We start from the raw sequence: 27,591 nt of genomic DNA, 5'->3' as shown, positions 1-27,591 counted from the left end.
TCATTTCACTGCTTACGACAGACACAAAAAAGGCAAGGAAAAAAGAAAGGAAAATGGAAAAGAAAAAAAATGAAGTAAGTAAGTCGTCTCGCCGACTTAGGTATACCATACACCAGTAAAGCAAACCTTTCAACTTTATTAAACAAATGCATTTTCACATGCTTCTTACAAGCATATCTTAGTATCTCGCTCACTCAATCATACGAGCACCCTAGCGCCCCCACCAGCCAACGGCCAACTCCGGCCTTATGGAAAAACGTTTATATGCATAACTCGACTGTCTTTTCCGATTTTGATCAAATTTGGTATTTTGCTAGATATTAGTATTAAATTTAAGTGTGCCAAATTTGATTCAATAAGGTAAAAAAATACGGGAGATAATCAATTTTTTCAAATTACGGGGGCGGAAAAGGTCGTGGCAAAATTTTTATACATACAAAATGTGTGCATTTACTAAGCGAATATACATACCAAATATGGTGTCTCTAGCTGTAATAGTTTTTGAGATAAACGCTTTTTTTAAATTGCGGGGGCGGAAAGGGGCGTGGCAAAAATTTGAAATAAACTTGATCACTCTACATACTACACGAGTCTACATACCAAATTTGGTGACTCTAGCTCTTACAGTCTCCGAGATCTAGGTGTTCATACGGACAGACGGACGGACGGACAGACGGACATGGCTAGATCGACTCGGTTGTTGATCCTGATGAAGAATATATATACTTTGTGGGGTCGGAGATGCTTCCTTCTGCCTGTTACATACATTTTGGCGACTTTAATATACCATTTCACCCTATGGGTGTATGGTATAAAAACAGAAAAATAATAAAAAACCAGAGCGCCGGTGCTAACTTTGACCGCGTCAAAGTTTGTATACCCTTGAAGGTTTTTGTGTAAAAGGTCTAGTGTTTGCCAAAGAACGGCTTAGAAAATAACGAAGATATTAATCAAAGTCACTGTTCACCACCGATTGTTCATATGGGAGCTATATGATATAGTCGCCCAATTTTGATCAAATTTGGCACAGTCGGTTGTTAGTGTAATAAATTCATAAATATTTAATTTTACGACAATAGCTCAGAAAACAACGAAGTTATTGAGAATAGTCACTGTTCGTGGCTGAATCTGAGATATACAAACTGTGCAGTATATACAAGCCTACATGGAGAAGATCGCGTCGATCCACACGGACGGATATGGCTATTTGAACTAGTCTCGTCGTGCTGATTAAGAATATATATACTTTATATGGTCGGAGATGCTTCCTTCTATGCGTTGCACACGTCTGACCAAAATTAATATTCCGTTTTTGCAAGGGTATAAAAGGAAGAAAATAATCAGAGGTCTGGGCTATATTCTATCTTGTCGAAGCCTGTATATCCTTACAAGTTAGACTTGTTTAAACTAAAAAGTCGATTTTTTAAAAAAGAATGGTCCAGATACTTAATCTAAAGTAAGCTCACATATTATGCAATTATTACATGATAAATTCATTCCTCTTTGACCTAAATTAAATTCTGGCCGATGATACATACTCCCGCTCTTGATGAATTGACTAACAAATGTTAAATGTTGTCAAGATCGATTGGAGGATAACAAAGTTATTGTCATGCCTATATGAGCTACACAGTTTATTTATGCTGATCCAGAACAAATTTACTTTGCATTGATGCTTTCTACTATGCGTTGCACACTGGTGATCAAAATAAATATTCTCTTTCTGCAAGGGTATACAAAGAATGAGAAATAAATGACACTACAAACTGCAAGCTCTGACAAAAGAGAATCAAGCCGATCTTTTTCTGCTCAGTAGTCGTCCAGCGTGGCAAAATGAATTTGCTGTTTGTTGGTAATCAACAAGTGGGATACTCACACTAAGATACTCAATGCAACACTCATGAATATGAATTGCATTGTACACTCAGACAGCATGGAGCTAGAGTTGGCTGCTGCTGCATCTGATTGTGATTATCCAGTTACACCCTTACACAGTTGTAAGCAAAATAGGGCTCTCTACTCTCGTTCTCTCTCGGCAGATGCCACTGAAAAATTTAAATCTATTGGCAATCGTCCATCAATTTAATCAAATATTAACGTGCTAGCTCAAGACTTTCACTAAATTATTGAAATTATTATAATTGTATAGAGCATCTGAAGATCCGGATTGACCTAATCTACATCCTACATCTCTCTTGGCTCTCTTTTACTTTGTTGTTATCAATTTGTTGTTGAGCTGTCTCCTGTTATGTCGTTATTGTATTTAAGCGCAGCTTGTTAATGCTCATTAACAAGGGAAACGCTCAACACACACGAACGCATTTTGAAGCTCAAAAGGCTCCACGAGGCGTACTGCAGCACGCAGAGCTCCCCCTGTCCAGTGGAAGGCGGCTTTTAGTCTTATAAAAAGAGGCAAGGCAGAAACTTACGACAGCGGATCTTTGCCTAAAGAAGAAAATCGGTCGCGATTGATTTTTATAAACAGACAGACTCTTACGCATGTGCTGACATATGCACGAGTACGGAATCGGAGGAAACCCTTCCATGGATTTTAACCGAAATGAAAAAAGTGAAAAAGTTCTTAAAATGAAAATGAAGAAAACTTGTCGTAAAAATGAAAAATCAAAGAACCAAATCTCCATCCGATGACGCCGCTGCTGCTGCTTCATCTGTAACAAAATAAACCAACGGACCGGACTATCTTCGGCCGTGCCGAAGTTTTTATACCCTTGCTTGTTTTTTGTTGCTTTTCCTTCTTTAGCTACGAAAAGCGAAAAAGCGTTTGATCTAAAGAGTCGAAGTTTCAGCAGCTTTATCCGATTTTCTTTCAATTTTGTACAGTAATGGATTTTTATGAGCCTTTGTTAATTACTCAATGTTGATTACTCCGTTTGGTTACAATTAAATGAGATATAAAGTTTTACCGAATTATCGACCGATTTCTACTGAATGATAAAGTCATTTGATCTTATGTAAATTTTCAAGTCATTGCATCATTTTATTATTCCAATTTTCAAGACATTAGCTTGCAACATATCGAAAAAACTCTCTTTGACCGATCGTTTCTTTTGGAGTTATGTCATATAGTGGTAAAATTAAAAAAAAAAACCAGAGGGCCGGGCTAACTTCGACCACGTCAAAGTTTGTATACCCTTGCAACTTTTTTGGAAACTTTTTCCTTACTTATAGCTATCAAAGTGGAAACACGTTTTATCTAAAAAGGATAATGTTTGCGAAAGAACGGCCAACAATCTTTGCATAGGAAATAACAAAGATATTGATCAAAGTCACTATTCTCCACCGATCGTTCCTATGGGAGCTATATGATATAGTAACCCGATATTTATCAAATTCGGCACAGTCATTAACAGATATACTAAACTAACAAATATTTAATTTGAAAGCAATCGCGTCAAAAGTAACGAAATTATTGAAGAAAGTCACTGTTTTCGACCGATCGTTCCAATGGGAGCTATATGATATAGTAACCCGATCTTGATCAAATTTTGTACAGTCGTTTATATGTATAAAAAACTCACCAATATTAAATTTCACGACAATAGCTCAGAAAATAACTAAGTTATTGAGAAAAGTCACTGTTCGTGACTTTGCGGTTTGTATGGGAGCTATATGATATAGTGGTCCGATCCGGCTGAATCCGAGATATACAACGCCTGCAGTATATACAAGCCTACATGCAAAAGCTCTGTAGCTCCAACGGTCTAGGAGGAGTTTGCGTTGATCCAGACGGACGGACAGACGGACGGACGGACATGGCTATATGAACTCGTCTCGTCATGCTGATCAAGAATATATATACTTTATATGGTCGGAGATGCTTCCTTCTATGCGTTGCACACTTCTGACCAAAATTAATATACCCTTTTTGCAAGGGTATAATGAAGTAAGTAAGTCGTCTCGCCGACTTAGGTATACCATACACCAGTAAAGCAAGTATTTCAACTTTATTAAACAAATGCATTTTCACATGCTTCTTACAAGCATATCTTAGTATATCGCTCACTCAATCATACGAGCACCCTAGCGCCCCCACCAGCCAACGGCCAACTCCGGCCTTATGGAAAAACGTTTATATGCATAACTCGACTGTTTTTTGTCCGATTTTGATCAAATTTGGTATTTTGCTAGATATTAGTATTAAATTTAAGTGTTCCAAATTTGATTGCATAAGGTAAAAAAAATACGGGAGATAATCAAAAGATTTTCAAATTACGGTGGCGGAGAAGGGCGTGGCAAAATTTTTATACATACAAAATGTGTGCATTTACTAAGCGAATATACATACCAAATATGGTTTCTCTAGCTGGAACAGTTTTTGAGATAAACGCTTTTTTTAAATTGCGGAGGCGGAAAGGGGCGTGGCAAAAATTTGAAATAAACTTGATCACTCTACATACTACACGAGTCTACATACCAAATTTGGTGGCTCTAGCTCTTACAGTCTCCGAGATCTAGGTGTTCATACGGACAGACGGACAAACGGACGGACGGACAGACGGACATGGCTAGATCGACTCGGTTGTTGATCCTGATCAAGAATATATATACTTTGTGGGGTCGGAGATGCTTCCTTCTGCCTGTTACATACATTTTGGCGACTTTAATATACCATTTCACCCTATGGGTGTATGGTATAAAAACTGTAACTTTAAAGGGGTTTGAGCAATCGCTTTTTTTAATTTGCGGGGGCGGAAAGGGGCGTGGCAAAAATTTGAAATAAACTTGATCACTCTACATACTACACGAGTCTACATACCAAATTTGGTGGCTCTAGCTCTTACAGTCTCCGAGATCTAGGTGTTCATACGGACAGACGGACAGACGGACATGGCTAGATCGACTCGGTTGTTGATCCTGATCAAGAATATATATACTTTGTGGGGTCGGAGATGCTTCCTTCTGCCTGTTACATACAGTTTGGCGACTTTAATATACCATTTCACCCTATGGGTGTATGGTATAAAAACTGTAACTTTAAAGGAGTTTGAGTAATGTTCTAATGTCTATTCATGCTGGCCAAGAATATAGACATACCCACATTAAATGGTCGGACATGCTTTCTTCTATGCGTTCTTATTTGTGACTGAAATTGACATACCCTTTTTGCAAGGGTATAAAAACCTGTTCGCTGAAAGGGACTTAATGATGTTGTTGTTGTTGTTGTCTGAAGCTAATTGAAAAGAAGTATTAACATCGTTGGCTTTTGTTTTTATGCCTTTTGATTGAGTCTGACTGGCCGACCGACCAAAGAAGTTTAAGTCGATGACTAGAAGGAGTGTGGTCGGGATGGCGGTGGGCCCTGAGGAAGACTGAAACCTGTGCTGCTACTGTTGCTGAAGGGGAGCGGGGAGCGGGAATAGCAGGCAGGCATGCAGTCTGGTATGGCATAATTGTGGGATCGAAAAGAAGAGGAAGAAGCAAAAGAACACACAAAGTTAATAAATAATGCAGAGCCTAGGCCGAGTCAGCCGTTTGCTTAGAAATTCTATTCAATTTTGCCTCGCAAGAGCATGTGAAGCTATTTAGAAGTCGATCAGTAGACGTAGATAGACAGATCGAGATATCTACATCCTACAAACTCATACATACACACATATGTACATACGAAGGATGCGATTTTAAAATGACAGCTGGGCACAGAAGGCGATACCCAAGGTAGGAAAAAACTTCCTCTTTCAGTTGTAGCAGATAAAAAACGTTATTAGGACAGGTAGATTAGGGGTTGAATCTAGAAATGGGATAGATTAAAAAGATGATTTCTCCTTTTACACTTATTGTAAAATCAAGATTTGTAGGAAATGATTTTTAATTGCCCAATATTAGTTTTCACAGAGATTGATCAGGCTTAACTGATTCGTTTGTGTGGTGGATGACAAATTTGGTAAGCAAACTAAAAAGCTTTAATTTATTTTGACATTATTTATCAATGATGTGCATTTTAGTGCCCTTACAGAAAGGGATTTTAATACTTGGATCCAAATTGTCTAACAAATCCCGTAATGTTTTGTGCAATGAATACAGATACAGATCCGTATAAATTAAGCTATTCAAATTGAATAATTCCAATCTATTTAGTTTACATATTCCAGGACAGACAGCTGATAAGAGAATTTATTGCTTAAGAAGATACTAGCTGAGCATTCATATGTTAGTGATTCAACTTTCAATGAGTGGCATCTATTCTGAACTAAAACGTGTTCCCCATTCCTCCTCTATTGTAGTGTTTTGTTATTATGCCATACTACAGTGTGCCAAGTAAAACAACGAGATGGCCCTACAGCGGCAACTCTAATTCGCATTAATTTAAAACTCAATCAAGGCAATTAGCGCGCACACTGATGCGACACTCTTAGCAGATCGCTCCCTATCCATCTCTCTCTCTCTCGCTCTCTGCCAAGTGCACTGGAATCACAGCCAGTGTCAACATTGTAGTTGCAGGTCAGACAGTTAGACATCCCGACAGCAACAGCAAGAGCAGCAGTCCGGGCCAGGCCACAGCTGATTCGCTTCTGAGAACCAGTTGTGCAGTTGTAACCTACCTCACGCCAAGCTGACAAAAACACACACACACGCATTCAAACACACATAGAAATACACAATCACACACATGCGTCTGCCATATTCCTGTCTCTCACCTCCACCCTCATAATGTTGTGTTGCACAAATATCTGCTCCAAGTAAATACTTTAATCATAAACCAAACTTTCCTTGGATTCCATTGTTTTTTTATACTCAAAAAACATTCATTGAGCTCTTATATGGAATAAAATTAATAACACAATAAATAAAACAAAATTTTTTTTGTAAAACAGAAAAAAAGGGAAGCCTGCGTAGTCTTCTTATCAGCGGGAGAGCTCAGCCCAGAGAGAGCGAGAGTGATGTTGCCGGGAGACCCCACATACACATAGCAAGCGCGCGCGAACGCACACTTGCACTTAGATACGCTCGCAGACAGCACACATTGACTCACACAGACAAATGAATCAAAAGATTCGAACAGCTGCTCGAGATCGGAATCGGAATCATCGGAGTCGTAGTGTAGTCGGCAGGCACTTGTTGCTTCGCGATCGTTTCGTGGTCTCACCCATTCATGTTCACTTCAATTCAGTTTCAGTCTTTGACTAAGCGTCGCACTTGCCGCACAACTCAGGGACCCCCACCAAGAGGAAAGACTCGAATCAATTCCAAAACGGAATGCGGGGTTTGGTGTTTCCAAAGTTACACTTTCTATAATTTTAACAAACGGAATCGGTTTTCGATTACACAAACCAGTACCAACATTCACATTCATTGTCACACCCATCCAAACAATCCTACGCCCACACGATACCAAGGAGAGTGCAAAAGTACAATGTCTGGTTGTGATTACAAAAATCTATTGTTTTTCGGAGTGATTGTTGTTTTTCGGCGAGTTTGAAATATTCCAAGCAAGATCTTTATAAATGTTCGATAAGTGTAAGAATCGCATAATTTTTTTTTTTTTTTTGGTTCAAACTTATTTTTTATGTCAAGTGGTCGAATTCTAGTGATAATCATTCGTGAATATTGGTAACAATTTAGTTTATGAATCCTGATATGCCCACCCATAGCCTTCTGCCCTAGCTCATCAGGATATAAAAAATCTATATATTGGATTTAAAACTGCAAAACAAACAAGCTTCTTAACAAGTAAGTAACTGACTCACAACTCTACAAAAGAATTAAATATTTCGAAACATTCATATTTTCGAGTTTAAAAATGTATGCTGGTAAATATCAAATTAACAATTGGAAGAATATGATTATGGAAGGAGTTTAATCATTAGTAACCAACATATTAAATTAATTACATACATACTTCGTGATTCTTCTTAAAATCAGACAAGCTTCTCATCATCAGACTATACATCTCATATAAAATGTATGTATATACATACATATGTACATAATAATGTCGTGTTGTATTGTACAACCTCAATCAATAAATATTTGCCAGGGAGTTATTGATAAACTGCAACAGATACAAATGAAATTGAATTCAGAAACTGAATAATCTTGGAAAACTTATACACACACGTACACATATGCATTCATACATATGTATATACCTGTACAAACAAACGCATTAAATTGCAATTCAACTTTTCCGTCATCTCCTCCTTCATCTATACATATCTTCGGCTGCAGCTCAAACTCTTCTTCATGGTTTGCCCTTATTCAGTTTTTATTCATTTATTAATATTTTTTCCTCATTATTTTTACACATACATATTATTAATCAGGCTCAGGCTGAAGCTGGGGCACAGTAGCACAAGCGTTTCATGTGTAAAAAAAAAAAAATCGCCTGCTCTTTATTATTATTTTCTTTTGTTATCAATTATGTGCGCCTCAAGTTCATTATCATCATTAAAAAGCGCCCATCAGCTGTGGAAACATGTGCACACACACACACGTGCTCACACACACACTGACACGCATACACGACATCACACTCATTGCGTAATTGAATCTGTTTTTTTTTTTTTTTTTTGCCAAGTGTCTTATTCTTATGTCAATATGATAAAAACGAATTAAACGAGTGTAAGCCACAAATAAATCGAATTGATAATTTATTAAGCAATTTCAAAGTGAATGCCAATTGATTTTTTCCCTCTTTTTTGGGTCTTTTGTTGTTGTTTTTCTTGGTTTTGGCACAAATTGTAAGGTATAACGATCATTGACCTACAGAGTTTGATGTGATACGAGTTAAACACACTGTATAATTGTGGTGGGTTCGACCACTGTAGTCCACGGTCAAGATTGATGAATGTGCCACAAGAACGGAATTTGACCATCTGCAAATACCTAAAACACATGATAAGTAGACATTCCCCACTTTTACTTTTTGTATTCTTTTTTATTGTAAGTTTATTGGGGAATTGTAATTCAATGGACAAAATTCATTATATCTTTTCTATCTTTGCTGAAGATTAACCAAGCTCAGATAAACTAAAAAACTTTATTATAGAAAGCAGTAATTATGATTACTAATTTAATTGTTAATCAATACATGATATTTGATACTTAGTGGAAATGAGATACATATGCTGGACTGTGTTTTACTTTATTCGCTAACAAAATCAATGTTTCCCAAAAGATTTCACAGGAATTCCTTGCTTATTATCCTCGACTAATACGATTGAGCGGTTCATCATTGATCTGGTCAAAGTCAATAAAGCCATTCCATTCAGCATATTAGAAATTATTATTCACATTTTTTTGTTCTTTAATTTTTTGTTTCTAAAATCTGTGAACGCAATTTTCAGAGCATTTTACCTTGTTGAATTCTCATTTTTCCACATTTTTTCGGTTAAATTTTGAGCTTTACTTCAGAAAAGCAAAACGAATGAAGAAGTGGCGTCGCCGACTGCACCAAGTCAAAGAACTATTTTTTTATAAGATCAAATGAGTGTATATTCTGTTTACTTGCTGCGAGCAAGGATGTGGTTTGCTTAGGATATTTAAAAAATTGTGGAAGGCAATTGATTTTTTTTCGAATTAAGAGTGTTGAAATGGACATGGCAAAACATATAGACAAGCAAGATATATACCAATTAAATCTCCAGTTGTTATAGTCTTCAAGTCTTCGAGATAAATTAGTTTATAGGAACTGACAAAAGGACATAGCTGGATCGACTTGGCTGTTGTTGCTGATCAAGAATATGTGTATATACTTCGGAAATCATTTCATCTGCCTGTTACATACAATTTGGTGACTTCAATATACCATTTCACCCTATGGGTGCATAGTATAAAAAATGAAGTAAGTAAGTCTTCTCGCCGACTTAGGTATACCATACACCAGTAAAGCAAGTATTTCAACTTTATTAAACAAATGCATTTTCACATGCTTCTTACAAGCATATCTTAGTATCTCGCTCACTCAATCATACGAGCTCCCTAGCGCCCCCACCAGCCAACGGCCAACTCCGGCCTTGTGGAAAAACGTTTATATGCATAACTCGACTGTTTTTTGTCCGATTTTGATCAATATTATTATTGATATTGGTATTTTGCTAGATATTAGTATTAAATTTAAGTGTGCCAAATTTGATTGCATAAGGTAAAAAAATACGGGAGATAATCAAGTTTTTCAAATTACGGGGGCGGAAAAGGGCGTGGCAAAATTTTTATACATACAAAATGTGTGCATTTACTAAGCGAATATACATACCAAATATGGTTTCTCTAGCTGGAACAGTTTTTGAGATAAACGCTTTTTTTAAATTGCGGAGGCGGAAAGGGGCGTGGCAAAAATTTGAAATAAACTTGATCACTCTACATACTACACGAGTCTACATACCAAATTTGGTGGCTCTAGCTCTTACAGTCTCCGAGAGTGTTCATACGGACAGACGGACAGACGGACGGACGGACAGACGGACATGGCTAGATCGACTCGGTTGTTAATCCTGATCAAGAATATATATACTTTGTGGGGTCGGAGATGCTTCCTTCTGCTTATTACATACATTTTGGCGACTTTAATATACCATTTCACCCTATGGGTGTATGGTATAACAACAGAAGATATAATTGATCAGCAAATTAACCAAAACAAAAGCCCACAATTCCTGTGGCGTCAGGCAGTCCAAATTAAAATTTTGTTGACACTTACAAAACGAACAATAAAACATAAAGCTATACGAATACACTATATCCCATATAAGCTGGCTACTTAAACGAATTAAAACGTAAGTGCGACTTGTCCCTAAGGTGTGAGAGTATGCTAACGTTGTCAAAAAAAAAGATTGGTGTTCACATAGATACCTACATACATACATACTTATACATATTTATATGAATGTATACCTACCTATATACAAATTATAAGTATGTATGTATATATAAATTGGTTCTATCAAACTCTTTTCTGTTTGTTGTTGCTGTTTAATTTGCGAAATAAACAAGTTTGTGTTTTCATCAGAATTTACATTTATTTCGGATTTCTGATTATATTCGTGGCTATTTTTATTGGCACATTTTTAACATTTATGCAAATCAAGACCAATGGATTTGCTGCGCAGTTACAGAAGACTTACTGACTTGCCAACTGACTGACTGGCGGACTGAGTGAATGACTGAGTCGTTAAGTGAATGAGCGAGTTGAGGTCGTAGCATCAGCAGATTATGTCACTTATGGCCAAAGAAAAAGAATTGCACACGCCATTTCAAGCTATGTTTTACGATCCGAACACTTCACAGCTCTTCATGGTCATGGCCATCGACCAACAAGTGACAAAAGGCGCACAGCATATTCATCAGCTGTTCGCTCAAGAGAAAGACAGAGAGAAAGAAAGACCAAACCCAAACCAAAAACCACATCATCCATTATCTTCAGCCCAAGTTCAATGTACGGCCAGCGACGCGCAAAATACAATATATAGGTACACATACATACATATGTATGTATGTACGTACGTACATGCTTAGGCCATATAAGCTCTGCGCATTGGCAATAGAAATAGAGAAATTTTGCGCATTAGATTTTTGCAGAAAACCCCTCTCGCAGCAATCCGCAGTCCCCTTGCCCCATTTCGTATTCGCCAAGTCCCAAGCTTCATGCCGACTAGCGTCTCCAGAAACTTGCTTTTGGCTGGCTTCGGCAACTTGTCAGGCCCCAGTCGGAGTAAGAATTAGAATTTGTGAGCTGTAAAGAAAAGTGAAAGAACTTTCGAAAGAAGAAATAGCTATAGTAAGAAGAACGATGAAATTACTAAAACTCGAAGAATCCGGAAATGAATGAGCATGACTAAGTCAGCGAAGACAGCCGAATGATGTCAGAAAGATAGCAAATAAAAGGCTTATTTTTGAAAGTCCTGATTGAGATAAGCCCTACATGAAGTTTTCATATTTGAAATAACTTAAATTCAAATTGGCGTTACGAACATATTTCCATACATTCAAAAAACCACATTGAACCAACTTGGCAAACTAAACAGATGCTTAATTCGGGAATAGTCAATACGAATTAATGTGAACTCTTATTTTATAGACTCCTTCTCTCTTCCTATGTAAGATTGACAATCATTTAGCTTATCCGCACGAGTCCCACGGGGATCCACTCCTGCGAAATATTATGTATGATGGAATCCTAAGAATTGGCACGGCGCATGGGCTTAAGGATATCGGATATGCAAATGAGATGAGCAATGCTGAAGCTGCTGGTTCGCTTAACAGACACTGTGAAATCTAAGCCATTCTAACTACGAGAGGAGCCAAATGATTGTCAATGGAAGCCAACCATCACAAACACCAAGACCCTAGAAACAGGAAAAAGGAGGCTCGTGTGGAGAACAAAAATGAAAGCCAATCACTTTGGCAATTTTGTTGGGACCAGCGATGAAACGACGCACCGCATCATCCCCAATATAAGACAATTGACAGCCCGGTAGTATGCCGAGGTTAAGAAAGGCAACAATTATTTTCAATTCTTGAAGGACGGTCAGTTTCACCAAAGAGATGAGGGCTAGTCCAAAAAATTGGAGGGCCGTCAATGCTGCCTATGCGTCAATCCGCAAAGAATAACTCCTTTCAGGTGGATGGTTTGCATGGTTTTCCGTTACTCTTTCCTTACCTTTAGGCGTCAAAGCGGAAAAACGTTTTATCTATAATCTCGAATTGATCAAGAACATATGCACTTCCTACATGTGGTAGGAAATGCTTTCTCTATGCTTCCCACACTTTTCACCAAAATGAATATACCTTTTTTGCAAGGGTATGAGAAAACACATAGTCACCCAAATAAGAGACACCTCACAATGACGATGAAGAACAAGCTGTAGTAAACATATACATACATGCATAAGTAATATGTGTGTGGCGACAATAAATACATTTATTTGCAAAGAAATTTAGATGACAGCTTTGGTACTCAGGTAATATGTGCCATAGTATCTACATATATGTACATACATTCATGCGGTACGCAACGCCATTTAATTTTGTCGCCCTTGAATGGTCATGTGATGATTCCGAAATTGTTTAGATTTAGACACTGTTATGCAAAACCATAGGCTCGATTGATGATCAGAGTATCCATCCATTTTCCTATGCTTATATTCTGGGCTAAAAATATTTATTTTAAAATCGCTTTAAGCACTTCCTTAATGGCTTTTAATAACTTCCTCATCTCTCTATTTCTTTCAAAAATCATAGATGGAAGCGTTGTGCGCCGTTCTTGGCGATTCTCACTTTTTTATACCATGCACCCATAGGGTGAAATGGTATATTAAAGTCGCCAAAATGTATGAAGCTTCTTCGACCCTACAAAGTATATATATTTTAGATCAGGATCAACAGTCGAGTCGATCTAGCCATGTCCGTCTGTCCGTCCGCCCGTTCCTCCGTTTGTCTATATGAAAACGCTGATCTCGGAGACGAGCTAGTAGTATGTAAATGTATAGAGTTAATTGGAATTTTGGCCACGCCCCCTTACGTCCCCAGAATTTAGGGGAGACGGCCCAGTTATGACCCGGGTTTTGAAAAACCTCGAAATTTTTTCTTCAGTTCCGGAAAATTAAAAATTAAGAAGTTTAACATTTAAATATTAACCAAACGCAACTTTTTTCCAAGGAATGTATGTTTATTTGAGTTACTCAAAAAATTTTGGAACAGATTTAATTTGGATAACTTTTTTTAGGCCGAAAAAAAAGTGGCCCAGTTATGACAGAATTTCACTGAAAATAAGAAAATATGAAAGGAATGTCACACCAATTGTTGTAATTTTATGATTTATTTATTATGCCTAGGCCTTCAATGGCAAAAACCATGAAAAAATCCATGTCACTTTCCCAGTTTTTGCAAGTGAAATAACTTGCTTGCATATTTGCGCACTTCGAATGAACATTACCGATCGAGATCTTCCAGAATATTCTTGGACAAACTGGTCTCAATATGTAAATTTTTATTCCTTGTTGTTAAACAACAACCAAAATGTTGGAATTTGACAATTTTACATAATCCAAGTGCAAAAAAAAATGGGACATAACTGGGCACCCCAGCTAAGTCATAACCGGGCCTTTTTATAGTTTAAAGTTTATATCTATATTTTTTATAGACACTACATAATCACATAAATTTTTATAGAATCACAAAATATACGGCAAATACAATACTTTGATGCATTGCACTCACCTTTTCACTGTTGATTTCACAAAATTTCGGTACTTTGAAAAAAATGGAAAAAAAACTTTTTCGCACGATTTTCAACACGATGTTTGGTACGCGTATATTCAATACGATTATTAACGTTGGGGTCTGTCCAAAAACTGCAGAACGTCTAACAAACATGATTTACAGGGCTCAAACTGTCATTCAATACCGCATTTCAAAAATGTTTGAGAATGTCACAACTGGGCCCTCTCCCCTAAAAACTATTTTTCTTAAACTATACTAGCTAGAGACATCAAATTTGGTATAATATACTCGTTTAGTTAGCGCGCACAAACTAATTGTTCAAACTTTTTGCCAAGCCCCCTTCCGCCCCCGGAATTTCTATAAAACAGGTTTTCTTAAAAACTATGGCAGCTACCGACATTAAATTTGGTATGTAAACTAGCTATTAAAAAATATTGCCGCGCCCACTTCCGCCTCCAAAATTTAGAAAAAAAACGACTTCCAACTTAAAAATTTCCAACCAAATTTGGCAGACTAATTAATCCTATATATTTCTACCAAATTTTGTTTAAATCGGACTAAAAACATGCAAAATATGCGTATGAATGTATTTTACTCGCGGTCCATAAGGGCAGAATTGGCCATTGGCTGGTGGCGGCGGTGAGCGGGATAGCATGTGGTAGGCGGCTTGTAAAAATAATTTAATAGATATATGTACATATGTATGTACATTTGGTTTTCGAAATATATGTTTCACTTGGTGCATGGTATACCCAAGTCGGCAAGACGACTTACTTACTTCATTTTTATTATAAACTCGCTTTTTAATAAGAATTCTTGTGAATTCTTCTCTCTACAGTTGGCGGTTGGCTTCGGCTCTGTCTCTGTCTATCTATGCTAATATGTAGATGGATCGGTTCGGCTCCACTCAGCTCAACTCGACTCCGCTCGTCGCGGCTTGTTCTTTGGCGTTAGAGTTGCGTTAGAAAAAACCGGCTTAGCAAACCAGACCCAGACCTCAAGAAGTAGAAGAAAGCTAACTTAACACTTGTAGAAAGCATATTATGTAACATAGTTATTCTGTTTTTCCATTATATAAACCGAATGAACTGGAATAGCATTGGTATTGGGGCAGCGAATCAGAAAGGGAATATCTTATCAGTGAGTTCGTTTTATATTTTAAATTTTTTTTCGGCCATTTCACAATTTGTGTAAATGTTTTTGTTAACCACCAACCCAAAATGTTCTTAAGACGCAAATAAAAATTCTGCTTTCATTAGGAATTATCAAAGGTGTATAAATATATGTATACAAAGTTTATGGTTTCTCATTCCAAATACAGCTCTTTATGATGGAGCCGTAGAGTTTGAAAAGAACCAGATATAAGTATATAAAGGCAATCAATATCGGATATTGATAGAATTGATATTCTGTTAAATATTATACATATGTATGTATATACATCTATAGTTCAAAAATGTTTTTCTTAGATGTTTATAGTGTGAAAAACAAGCGGAAAATATCTATAGTGAATTTTCATAATTAATATCTTTTGTTACTTTCGAATAGAATTAAATCCAAATTCGTTTCGAAACGGATGTTTAAAATAAAAGTTTGTTTTTTTTTTGTTATTTAGACCTCTAATAAGAAACTATAAAGTTCAGCAACCTCAAGTTCATGTTCTTGAACTTAAACACATCAATTTTTGCCTGCTTAATTATTTTATTCTTAACCTTCAACTGTATCGTTCTTGACATTATCTTATCACACCTTTAACATACCCTATAAATAAAAATATACCAATTAAAACCAGAGGGCTGGGCTAACTTCGATCGTGCCAAAGTTTCTATACCCTTTCAAGTTTTTCTGAAATAATAAAGTTATATCTGAAAAGTCGAATTACTGCTAAGAGCAAAGAGCGAAAAAGTTTATCCGACTAAAATTATCTTTTCATTGATCGTTTCTATAGGAGCTGTTTAATGTATTTAGTTTTATTAAAATTTTAGCACAGTCATTAATAAGTACAAATATTAAAATGACAAATGTTAATTTTTACGACAATCGCTTTGAAAATAACTAATTCTGGTAAAAGTCACGGATTTCGAGAGATCATTCCCATGGGACCTTTATGATATCGATCCTAATCAAATTTGTCATAGTCATTAAAATGTATATTTAACCGACATATATTTGTGTGAGAATTGCTTGAAAAATAATAAAGTTATTGATTAGTATAAAAATGAGAAGAACAAGCAGCTAGTTTCGGTAATGCCAAAGTGTGTATAACATTGAAAGATTTCGTTTCAGTTAAACTACAGGCGCGAAAATGAAAATCCCGTTTATGTAAAATAACCAATAATCCAACTAAAGCCGGACTACGTTTTAAAGATGTTTATATTATTGTAAAAGTTAAAATTTAAAGACTAAATTTCCCAGAATAAAAGAGTATTAGAAGATAAAAATAAATTTAAGTGTAAATTCACAGTGATTTATTTTGGCAAGTTTTTGTATGGGACCTTAGGAAATAAGTGTCATTTTGTTTTTTCCTCAATATAAACATGTTATAAGGCCTTTGTAGCCACTAAGCTAAGTTTACTTTTAATTTTACATTATAAGTAAACCGTATATAATAATAATAATAAGTGTCATTTTGAGCCGCTAAGACCAGTAGAAATACTTTAAAGAGTCGCTTTTCCAGCTCTCTCTCATTCACATTGGTCGCCAGGAATTTGGACGCAGTCCTATTCCATTTTGGCGGGAGATGCCTCCTTTTGGGCGTTGCATACTTGAGCCCAATATTACTGTACCCATTTTAAAATGTTATGCACATACATATATGTATGTATGTATGTATTTTTATATACACAGAATCTTATCTGGTCAATTATAATGCAAAATCAATGGTCAGGTGGTAAGAAATTTGTATATAAAGGCCACAATTATAGTTAATTTGCTTAAGTGTAATGTGGACCGGTTCAGCTTTAATAAAAAAAATATATATACATATATATAAAAACTAATACAACTAAAAAACACAAAATTAGCATAAACAAATATTTTGAAAACTTTTAAAATCGACCAGTGAACCTCCTTCTAATCACCTTCCTCCCCCTAATCTAGCGCCTGATGGTAATGGCCGTGATACTGTTGCTTGCCCTGGCACTTGTATTCGGTTGCTATTGCGCCATTTATAGGCGAAAGATTGTAGCGATATATTTGAAGCCGCTGCTAAAGAATACCCCACTGGATGACTGTTATCATGCCACGATAGTTGCACCGCACAGGCGTCGAAGCATTTGGGATATTCCAGGACCCCAACGCATACCGTTTTTGGGCACAAAATGGATATTTTTGATTTTCTTTCGCCGATACAAAGTGACGAAGCTACATGAGGTCTACGCAGGTGATGGATATACAAATGATCGTAGGCCTTCGACTAAATGCTCTCCATTTGATTTTTATAGATTTTAACCGGGAGTACGGTGACATTGTTCTAGAAGTGATGCCCTCAAATGTACCGATTGTCCATCTTTATAAACGGGAGGATTTGGAGAAGGTTTTGAAATATCCAAGCAAATATCCGTTTCGCCCACCAACGGAGATAATTGTAATGTACCGGCAGTCTAGGCCGGATCGATACGCCAGTGTTGGCATTGTAAACGAACAGGGTCCCATGTGGCAGAGGCTCCGCTCGAACTTAACATCTAGCATTACGTCACCGAGGATTTTACAAAACTTTTTGCCAGCGCTAAATGCGGTGTGTGATGATTTTGTTGAGTTGTTGAGGGCCCGAAGAGATCCTCATACACATGTAGTGCCTAACTTTGAAGAGCTGGCCAATCTAATGGGTCTGGAAGCAGTGTGTACATTGATGTTAGGTCGACGCATGGGCTTTCTAGCAGCGAATACCAAACAACCTGAGAAAATTAGTCAGCTGGCATCGGCTGTCAAACAGCTCTTCATCTCACAAAGGGACTCATACTATGGCTTGGGCCTATGGAAATATTTTCCAACAAAAACATACCGGGAGTTTGCCCGTGCAGAGGACTTGATCTATGAGTAGGTATACGTCCACTAAAATTCGTTTCTTTCTGACAATGAGATTCTTATTGGTATCGCTAAGGAAACCCATTGGAAAATCTTGAAATTTCATGTTCGAATTTTAAAGGGTTTGCTTTCGATCGACTTGGTTTATAACCAGCTTGAGAAGTATGGTCAATAACCTATACAAACGCTTTAACTTTTAGTGTGATTTCGGAGATCATCGATAATGAGCTGGAGGAGCACAAAAACTCCGCTGATTGTGATGATGAAGATTCTGCCGGCCTACGCAGTGTCTTTCTCAATATACTAGAACTCAAAGACTTAGATATACGTGACAAAAAATCCGCTATTATAGACTTCATAGCTGCTGGCATTGAAACGGTGAGTAAAGGGAAAGAGGACTTTCACTGCTATGAGTCCATAGCTTCATAGTGATCACCTATCACCATCTCTGTTGTCTGTGTGTCGCCCATAGCTAGCCAACACGCTGCTCTTTGTGCTCAGTTCGGTGACTGGAGAACCTTCGGCTATGCCACGTATATTTAGAGAGTTCTGTGAGTATCGAGATACGAATATACTGCAAGACGCCCTCACAAATGCTACATATACAAAGGCGTGTATCCAAGAGTCATATCGTTTGAGGCCAACGGCATTTTGTTTGGCAAGAATATTGGAGGAGGACATGGAACTGTCAGGATATTTTCTAAAGGCAGGAGTAAGTGGAGTGTAAGGAAGTCAAAACACAAAACAATCACATTACATTTTATAATTTTACTCCAGACCGTCGTTCTCTGCCAAAATATGATCGCCTGTCACAAGGACAGTAATTTCCAACAGGCAAACAAATTTACGCCCGAACGATGGATAGATTCAGTAACAGATAACTTCACAGTGAATGTGGACAGTGCTAGCATTGTAGTGCCCTTTGGCGTGGGGCGACGCACATGTCCTGGTAAAAGATTTGTGGAAATGGAAGTGGTGCTGCTTCTAGCCAAGGTAAATTCCTACAACTGTCGACCGTCGAACGATCAAGTGTATTAACCAGTATATTTTCAGCTCGTTCTGGCTTTCGAAGTGAGTTTTGTGAAGCCATTGGAAACCGAGTTTGAATTTCTCTTGGCGCCGAAAACTCCGCTGAGTTTAAAGCTCTGCGATCGTTGATATTGTAAGGCATACTTACAGGCGCCTGTATTAAATACGCGAACAATTTCTGTTCGGGGTACTGAAATTTAGTGTGAAGATAAAATTGTAAATATCTATGTCGCTTTTGTCGTTGTTATACATGTAGATAGTTAGTTATTGGTAATTATTGCCGTAGTCTTTAGATAGCGGAAATTGTGTTTTATGTACGTTCTGTAAACGGAAAGACTGTGTTTAAGTTTTGTTGTTTTAACAATTTGTGTAATATTATGCTTATAACTTAATAATACTGCTTTTGACTACTTTTGTACATACGATATATTGTATATTATTTTATTATACCAATTTTTGTCCATAAATCTGGGAACTGTGTAGGTATGTATTGTATATACATATCTTACATACTCATACAAATACCTACACATGTACATATGTAAGTATATCTAAATATTTGTCGAACGGAACACTGCTGTCTCCAAAATTCTCCTCTGTCAGTAGGAAAGTGTGGTCCACTCTATTGGGTCCTCAAGGGAAAGTTATAGATTCATAATCACCCACACCATAAAGAGTAAAATACAAAATTTAATCATAATCCAACCACCTTTATAAACAAAGCGATATTTTGGCTACGTCATGGTGACTGTTTGTGGCCAATATATGTATGTATGTTATCACCTCATTCAATTCTATTGATAATATTTATATTTGTAGTCTTTATTATTTAATAGTCTTATCACTGGAAATACAATACATTCGAAATAAAAAAAACATTTTTTATGTACCAGGCGTTATTATTTTATATTCATGAAAATTACCTTGTAAAGCAATTTACGAAAAAATTAAGTAAGTAAGTAAGTCATCTCGCCGAATTCGGTATACCATGCGCCAAGTGAACAAATGTTTCAAATTTAAAAAACCACATGGAATTGTTTTTACATGCCTCATAGCTCACGCTAAAAGCACACGGAATTGGCCATTGGCCACTATGGTCCAGATGCCAAGCTTTGGCAAAAAGTCGATTTTTTGATGTTAATAAATCGTTGTTTTTTTATTTCAATCATAAAATAAACTCATCATACATTATACAAATTGTAATAAAAAATTTGAAAAGCGCCAACAAAGATTTAAGAAAAATTTTAAAAGTGAGTTAGCGATCTGATGATTTTGCAATAGAAATTGGGGTCAAAATATTTAGTTGCTTTATGTTGTGCCACATTTTTCAAATTGCTTCAGAAAATTTAACTAAATTATGGAAAGTAATCTTCAAGGTATGCACTATCAAATGTATAATGTTATTTTATGTGTACTTCCAGTTATTTAGTGTTGGGTAATGTCCAATTTATATGTATTTTTTTTAGAAAATTAACATGCGTTTTCCGTGTATCGTGAAATATACCTAATGTGCTGTTCCATGCTGAAAGCAACTTATTGGTCCAGTTTGTACTTGGAGTGTTGTCTTTAGCCACAAATCAAAAACTCATCCCCGTTCGTCCCCCTTTTCGCACATTTTGGTAATATAGAGGAACTTTCGATTAGAATTGTGCTAAAATGCTAGAGTTTTGGCTTGTACTTTTCCGGTTTTTGCCAAAATTTAAAATGTTTTAGATTATACTAAAGAGTTTTGGGTAAAGTGGATTAATTTTAGTCTTTTATCCATTTAATGCATCGTAATAATAACACAGGCCGACATGATTTTTGGTGACGTTAACCTGAGAAGTGTTTTTAACTAATTCGGGTACGCTGATTTTGACTGCATACTCAGTTTTTGTTCATCACTTCCAGATTTTGTGAAATTAGGGGATCTAGGGTTGGAAAATAGGCACCCAAAAGTATACTATATAAAGTTGAAAATTGTTTTTCTACATTTTTAACGAATTGTAGAATTTCTTGTTTAAGAAAAATAGCTGTTATTTGCCAACATTACTTATAAACAATTTGTTAGATGCATAAAATTACAATAATTCTTTAAAATTAACAAGTTGCAAATTCTTTGAATCCCTATACAATACTTTTTGGTTCGAATTTTACTCATTTTGGAACCATATCCAAAGTGTATGATAATATGCATGATAACAAAGAAACGCCTCTTTGATTTTGTGTAAATTGCGTTTAAATCATACCTAATATATTAATAGGTTAAAATAATAAAGTTTTGAGTATAATAACTTGTTTATATTACACTAGAAAATATTGAAAATTAGGCCATTTTGAATAATTCCAACGCATTTTTTTCGAAATCCTGATGTGATGGGTAAAAACTAAGTACAGGGCCGTGATCAGCACCCCCAAATTACTATAAAAGACCTATTGAACTTGGAACACTTTTTCATGACCTCGAAAATGTCGGCCTGTGTAATGGAAAATTAAATTGACTTTTCGAATAATTAATAACGCGCCTAAAAGTATGCAACTTGGTCAAATTTTACACTTTTCTACAAATTTTAAGAAATTAATGGTCGCATTGCAAAAAAAAAATTTTCAATACGCTAGCATTAAAATTGTAGCTTATGCCAAATTTAATTAATAACGCGCCTAAAAGTATGCAACTTGGTCAAATTTTACACTTTTCTACAAATTTCGAGAAATTAATGGTCGCATTGCAAAAAAAAATTTTCAATACGCTAGCATAAAAATTGTAGTTTATGCCAAATTTTTCGACATCTGGACCACAGTGCATTGGCTAGTGGCGGCGCACAGTTGGGCCTCTGCTAGGATAGCTTTGCAAAAATCAGTTTTTTCATGATCGCGTTTGGCAAAAATGATATATAGAATCGATAGGGAATTCAGAGATTATGAATGCAGAAAATTGTTGAAATCGGTTGAGATTCATGGGTGCTAGACACGCCCAAAGTTAAGACATTTTTAGTTAATGGGAATAAATGATAATTTTTACAAAAAAACGCAACTTTAAAACTGAATATTGGGCGATTTCAACAATCGATCTAAGATTTTTTAGTTTTATCTGAAAAGTATGTTCTTTATTTATATCATGTTTCATAAATATTAATAATTACTTAAATCGTTATTGAACTAGAAGCGTTTAAAAAATACACCAAATATTGACGTTTTTTAACTTTGGTGGAATACAACTAACAAAGATCAACTACTATCACAACCGGACTACATACACTAGGTAGGTGAAATACCTATCAGATGTATATGGTCCCATTATGCGGAGCCCTGCGGCACCGATGCAGAAGCCATTAAACTAAGGTAACCTCGCCTAAAAATGCGTTGCAAGGTATAAGGAAGAAGAAGAGCGCATGCGTATTTGCCTATAGCTTCATTGTATTTAAATGATAACATTGCGTAATGCTGTTTTGCAAATACTACCTTTTTATACATATGCCTTTCTACAATGTTAGATTGCTAATTACCTGCGTTGGAAAAACTGACAAGGCAGGTAAATGTTATTTAAGTTGATAAAAAATTGGTCCTAGTTGTAGGTTGGTCCTTTTTAGTTCCGTTTGCCTAATTTGATGTAAATATTTAGTTTTTTACTTAATTAATACAAATTATTTACACCAAGAGTTGAGAAACATTTACACTTTCGATAAAAAAGTCTTGAGCGAAATTAAAAAACACCTCTCAACACCTGATGTGTCCAATTTGCGAAAAAACTCTAAAAGAATGAGGAGACGAATATGGAATTTCTCAGTTGCATTGCAGAATAAAGTATATGAATTTTATTCTAAAGCTAGCTTACACTTTTCCTCGGCCAGGACAAATAAAAACGGATAATACACCTCGTAAGGATATTCAGAGCAGGAAGGAGAATATACAAGTTGAATTCTCTCGGAAGCTCGTACTAAAAGTTGACTGCCCAAATCACGGATACGGAAACACGAATGGAAATACTTCAAGGAGATTTTTTGAAAATGATGAAATGCGATCTTTAATAACAGGTGTTAGTCATGAGATCATTAAAAGGTTGGCTGTTATCTTGAATGTTATAAATTGCAAGCAAATGGTAAATGGTAAAAAATTTGCTTTAAAAAACTTAAAAAACTGCTCAACTTTTGACTGAATTGCATCCGCAAAAAAACTTTCCCCAACGATACATAGGATTTTGGCTCATCTATCCGAAGAAGCACAGGAATTTAAAAACAAGGACTACAAAAGGTTCAGATACACTAATACATTAAAAACTTCTCGTGTTAGACAAAATGAAGACCTTTTTAAAATGCTGGCAGCCTCTTTGGACTCACTTATTGCATCACTGATTGTGAGACACGTGCGATCACGAAAGGATTTGGAAAATAGCAAATAAAGTCCCGAAATGTTGAGTTTATTAGATATTGGTGTAAATATTGAAAATTAATTTGAAAAAAATCGGCCATCAATAGCAAATTTTCAAAATTAACCTAAAAAAAATCTTAACAATTTTTTTTTCTTACTTTTTCGCCGATAAGGCTTAGAAGCTATGATTTTTGCAATGTAAAATGCCAAAAGTCCCCACTGTGCGGCGCTAGAGTGCTCGTTTGCTTGTAGAGTGAGCGAGATAGCATTTACTATGACATATGTATGTATGTATATACATTTGGTTTTCGAAATTAAAAATATTTATGTTCACTTCACCTAAGTCGGCGTGTCTTCTTACTTCATTTCTTTTTACAATTTTCATTAATTTTTGTTATTAGTAGAAAAGTGTAAATTTTGACCCAATTGCATACTTTTAGTCTTTTTTAACTTGTTCGATAAGTCATTTTAATTATAATAGCTATTATTATGATGTTTTAAAATTTAAATGAATAATAGACTATCTAAAATTAACTAACTCTAACTAAAATTCTTTAGTATAGTCTAAATTTGTCAGAAATTACGGAAATACAAGCCAAAACACTAGCATTTTAGCATGATTTAACATGTTCCTTGAATAAAGTGGATTAATAAAGAGCATTTTCACAAAAAAATTGATTGCTTCACACCAAAAGTGGATTATAGGAAATCTTAGAGCCTTCTGACAAACACATAAAATATTTTAATCAAAACATGTATAAATTTTTGTAAAACATGTACATAAATCAATATGTATAATTTAAACAATGTAATTTGCTTTCTAAAACGACAATTGAAATTAATAACAACGAAGTACAATACAGTTAATTTAAAAATTTAATGGTTTATTAATTATACCATACACCCATAGGGTGAAATGGTATATTAAAGTCGCCAAAATGTATGTAATAGGCAGAAGGAAGCATCTCCGACCCCACAAAGTATATATATTCTCGATCAGGATCAACAACTGAGTCGATCTAGCCATGTCCGTCTGTCCGTCCGTCCGTTCGTCTGTCCGTTTGTCCGTATGAACACCTAGATCTCGGAGACTGTAAGAGCTAGAGCCACCAAATTTGGTATGTAGACTCGTTTAGTATGTAGAGTGAGTTTATTTCAATTTTTTGCCACGCCCCTTTCCGACCCCGCAATTTAAAAAAAGCGTTTATCTCAAAAATTATTCCAGCTAGAGACACCATATTTGGTATGTATATTCGCTTAGTAAATGCACACATTTTGTATGTATAAAAATTTTGCCACGCCCTTTTCCGCCCCCGTAATTGGAAAATTTTGATTATCTCCCGTATTTTTTTACCTTATGCAATCAAATTTGGCACACTTAAATTTAATACTAATATCTAGCAAAATACCAATATCAATAATAATATTGATCAAAATCGGACAAAAAACAGTCGAGTTATGCATATAAACGTTTTTCCATAAGGCCGGAGTCGTCTGTTGGCTGGTGGGGGCGCTAGGGTGCTCGTATGATTGAGTGAGCGAGTTACTAAGATATGCTTGTAAAAAGCATGTGAAAGTGCATTCGTTTAATAAAGTTGAAATATTTGCTTTACTGGTGTATGGTATACCTAAGTCGGCGAGACGACTTACTTCATTTTTTTTTATTGTTTTTAAGCTTTAAAAAATAGTACGTAGATCTACGTATTTCAGCAAAATTGTGCTACGTAAAAATACGTAGATTTTAGAGCCTGGCTACGTATTTCTCAAATTTTGACTTGGCATCGCTGCTCTACAAACACACGAGCACTCCAGCGCCACCACTAGCCAACGGCCAATTCTGCCCTTATGGATCGCGTAGCAAAATACGTTCATACGTATATTTTGCATGTTTCTAGTCCGATTTAAATCAAATTTAGTAGTTTGATAGAAATATATGAGATTTATTAGTCTGCCAAATATGATCGCGATGGTCAAAAAATTGCACGAGCCAATCGATTTTTTCTAAATTATGGAGGCGGAAGTGGGCATAGCAACATATTAAAATATATACATATATTCTGCGCGCATCCTAAGCCAGTACACATAAGAAATTTTGTGATTTTAGCTATGTTAGTTTTCGAGAAAATCAGTTTTGTTTAATTTTCGGGCGCGGAAATGGGCGTGGCAACAGTTTTAAATATTCAATATCTGCGCGTATTTTAAGCTAGCTTACATACCAAATTTAATGTCCGTAGCTGTCATAGTTTTTAAGAAAATTTGTTTTTTGTAAATTCCGGGGGCGGAAGGGGGAGTGGCAAAAAGTTGGAACAATTATTTTCTGCGCGCTAACTAAACGAGTATATAAACCAAATTTGATGTCTCTTTCTGCTATACTTTTTAAGAAAAAACAGTTTTATGTAAATTCTGGGGGCGTAAGGGGGCGTGGCCAAAATTCCAATTAACTCTATACATTTACACACGAGTCTACATACCAAAGTTGGTGGCTCTAGCTCTTATAGTCTCCGAGATCTGCGTGTTCATACAGACGGACGGACAGACGAACATGGCTAGATCGACTCGGTTGTTGATCCTGATCAAGAATATATATACTTTATGGGGTCGGAGAAGCTTCCTTCTGCCTGTTACATACATTTTGGCGACTTTAATATACCATTTCACCCTATGGGTGTACGGTATAAAAAAATCGACCCTCTATTGCATACTTTTTGGTGCAGATTTTACACATTTTAGAACTTTGATATTATGTAAATTGCGCTTAAATTATTTCGTTAAGATACCTAATATATTAACATGTTAACATAATAAAGTTTTTAAGGCACTATTGAGCCTCAAAAATTATGGCCTTTATAATTTAATTGTATGCCGCCCATTGCAAAGAGAATTTTAATCAAATAAAATTTAATATGACAACATAAATTATAAACGATTGAATTACCCAATTCGATCCAAAATTAGTTAAGTTTCTCAGTACTTTATTAATTTGGGAAAAAAAAAGGAGAAATAAACATTTTCCATGCTAATTTTGGTATCACGAAAATTCAATTTTGTAAACGCCCCATCAGGTGTGTCACAGAAATGTCTAGAGATTTTGTGGCAGATTGTTTTTAAAATCTACCAAATGAAATGTCAGTGTAACAGAAATCACGGCGATTTCATTTTTGGTCACCCTTTTACACTGTTACTGCTAGAAATATCAGCTATCACGATAAACGTTAGTTGATATTTGGATTGTTGATGAGTCAAGTAGTGTTGTATATGTGATTTTTGAAACTTAATTAAAAATAAATAAATCCAATGAAAAGCAATAAAAATGAACTTTTTTCGAAGAGCTCAAAAAAAAAAATTAATTAAAAACAAAAATTTTAAAATTTTGGCAGCCGAATATTGTATTCTGGTCAAATATGTTCTCTAAAATCAAGAAATAATGTAAACTCAAATATATTTTCGTTTGTTGAGAATAGTACGAACAAAAGTATCAAAAAGCCCGCGTAGTTGAGTATCCGAAATTTGGCATCTGGCAACAATATCCCAAAATTTGACAGCTTCTTTTAGCCGGAAATAGCTACTTTTAGCTACAATACCGCTAAAAATATGATTTTTCTTTTGTTAAGTACACAAAAACTGCAAAATAAATCGCCAAGGCGCACCTGAGGTCGTGCTTCGCTTTCGTTTGATACTTAATTTTAATTAACTTAAGTAAATATTTACCCGTTTTTTTAAAGTCAAAAACTGTGATTTTTTTTAATTTCTAGCAGGTTGGCAGGTTCAGTTAAAGTTGTTTTAGGCCCCCTCTGTTTAATTTTTTCAATGGGGTGTGCGAATTAAATTAAATATGAAAACAATAACTTTTAGCGATCGCTTAAATGCAGATCTATGCAAAAATAATGAAAGTTTATTTCGGCAATGTTTTATTTTATATCACCATCGCAACAACTGCAATATTATCCAAATGTTGGAGGAAAATCTAAGAGATTTTCAAACTGACAAACATTTGCTCTTAGGTTGGTTTTA

The 27,591-nt window shown here is 35.7% G+C and overlaps 1 protein-coding gene across 1 annotated transcript; it reads left to right on the top strand.

The window, feature by feature from the left end:
* Window positions 1-7,131: 7,131 nt before the first annotated feature.
* Window positions 7,132-19,655, top strand: LOC6651961 (ecdysone 20-monooxygenase). Its single transcript, XM_002074380.3, has 7 exons — window positions 7,132-7,689; window positions 17,278-17,560; window positions 17,622-18,216; window positions 18,405-18,582; window positions 18,677-18,916; window positions 18,982-19,197; window positions 19,258-19,655. The coding sequence occupies exons 2-7, from the start codon at window positions 17,284-17,286 to the stop codon at window positions 19,360-19,362; spliced, it is 1,611 nt and encodes a 536-aa protein (XP_002074416.2). The 5' UTR covers window positions 7,132-7,689; window positions 17,278-17,283; the 3' UTR covers window positions 19,363-19,655.
* Window positions 19,656-27,591: the final 7,936 nt, after the last annotated feature.

The sequence above is a fragment of the Drosophila willistoni genome (assembly GCF_018902025.1).
Source record: "Drosophila willistoni isolate 14030-0811.24 chromosome XR unlocalized genomic scaffold, UCI_dwil_1.1 Seg106, whole genome shotgun sequence".
Classification (NCBI taxonomy): Eukaryota; Metazoa; Arthropoda; class Insecta; order Diptera; family Drosophilidae; genus Drosophila; species Drosophila willistoni.
Note: the sequence above shows the minus strand (reverse complement) of the source record. Positions and strands in the feature narration are given on the sequence as shown.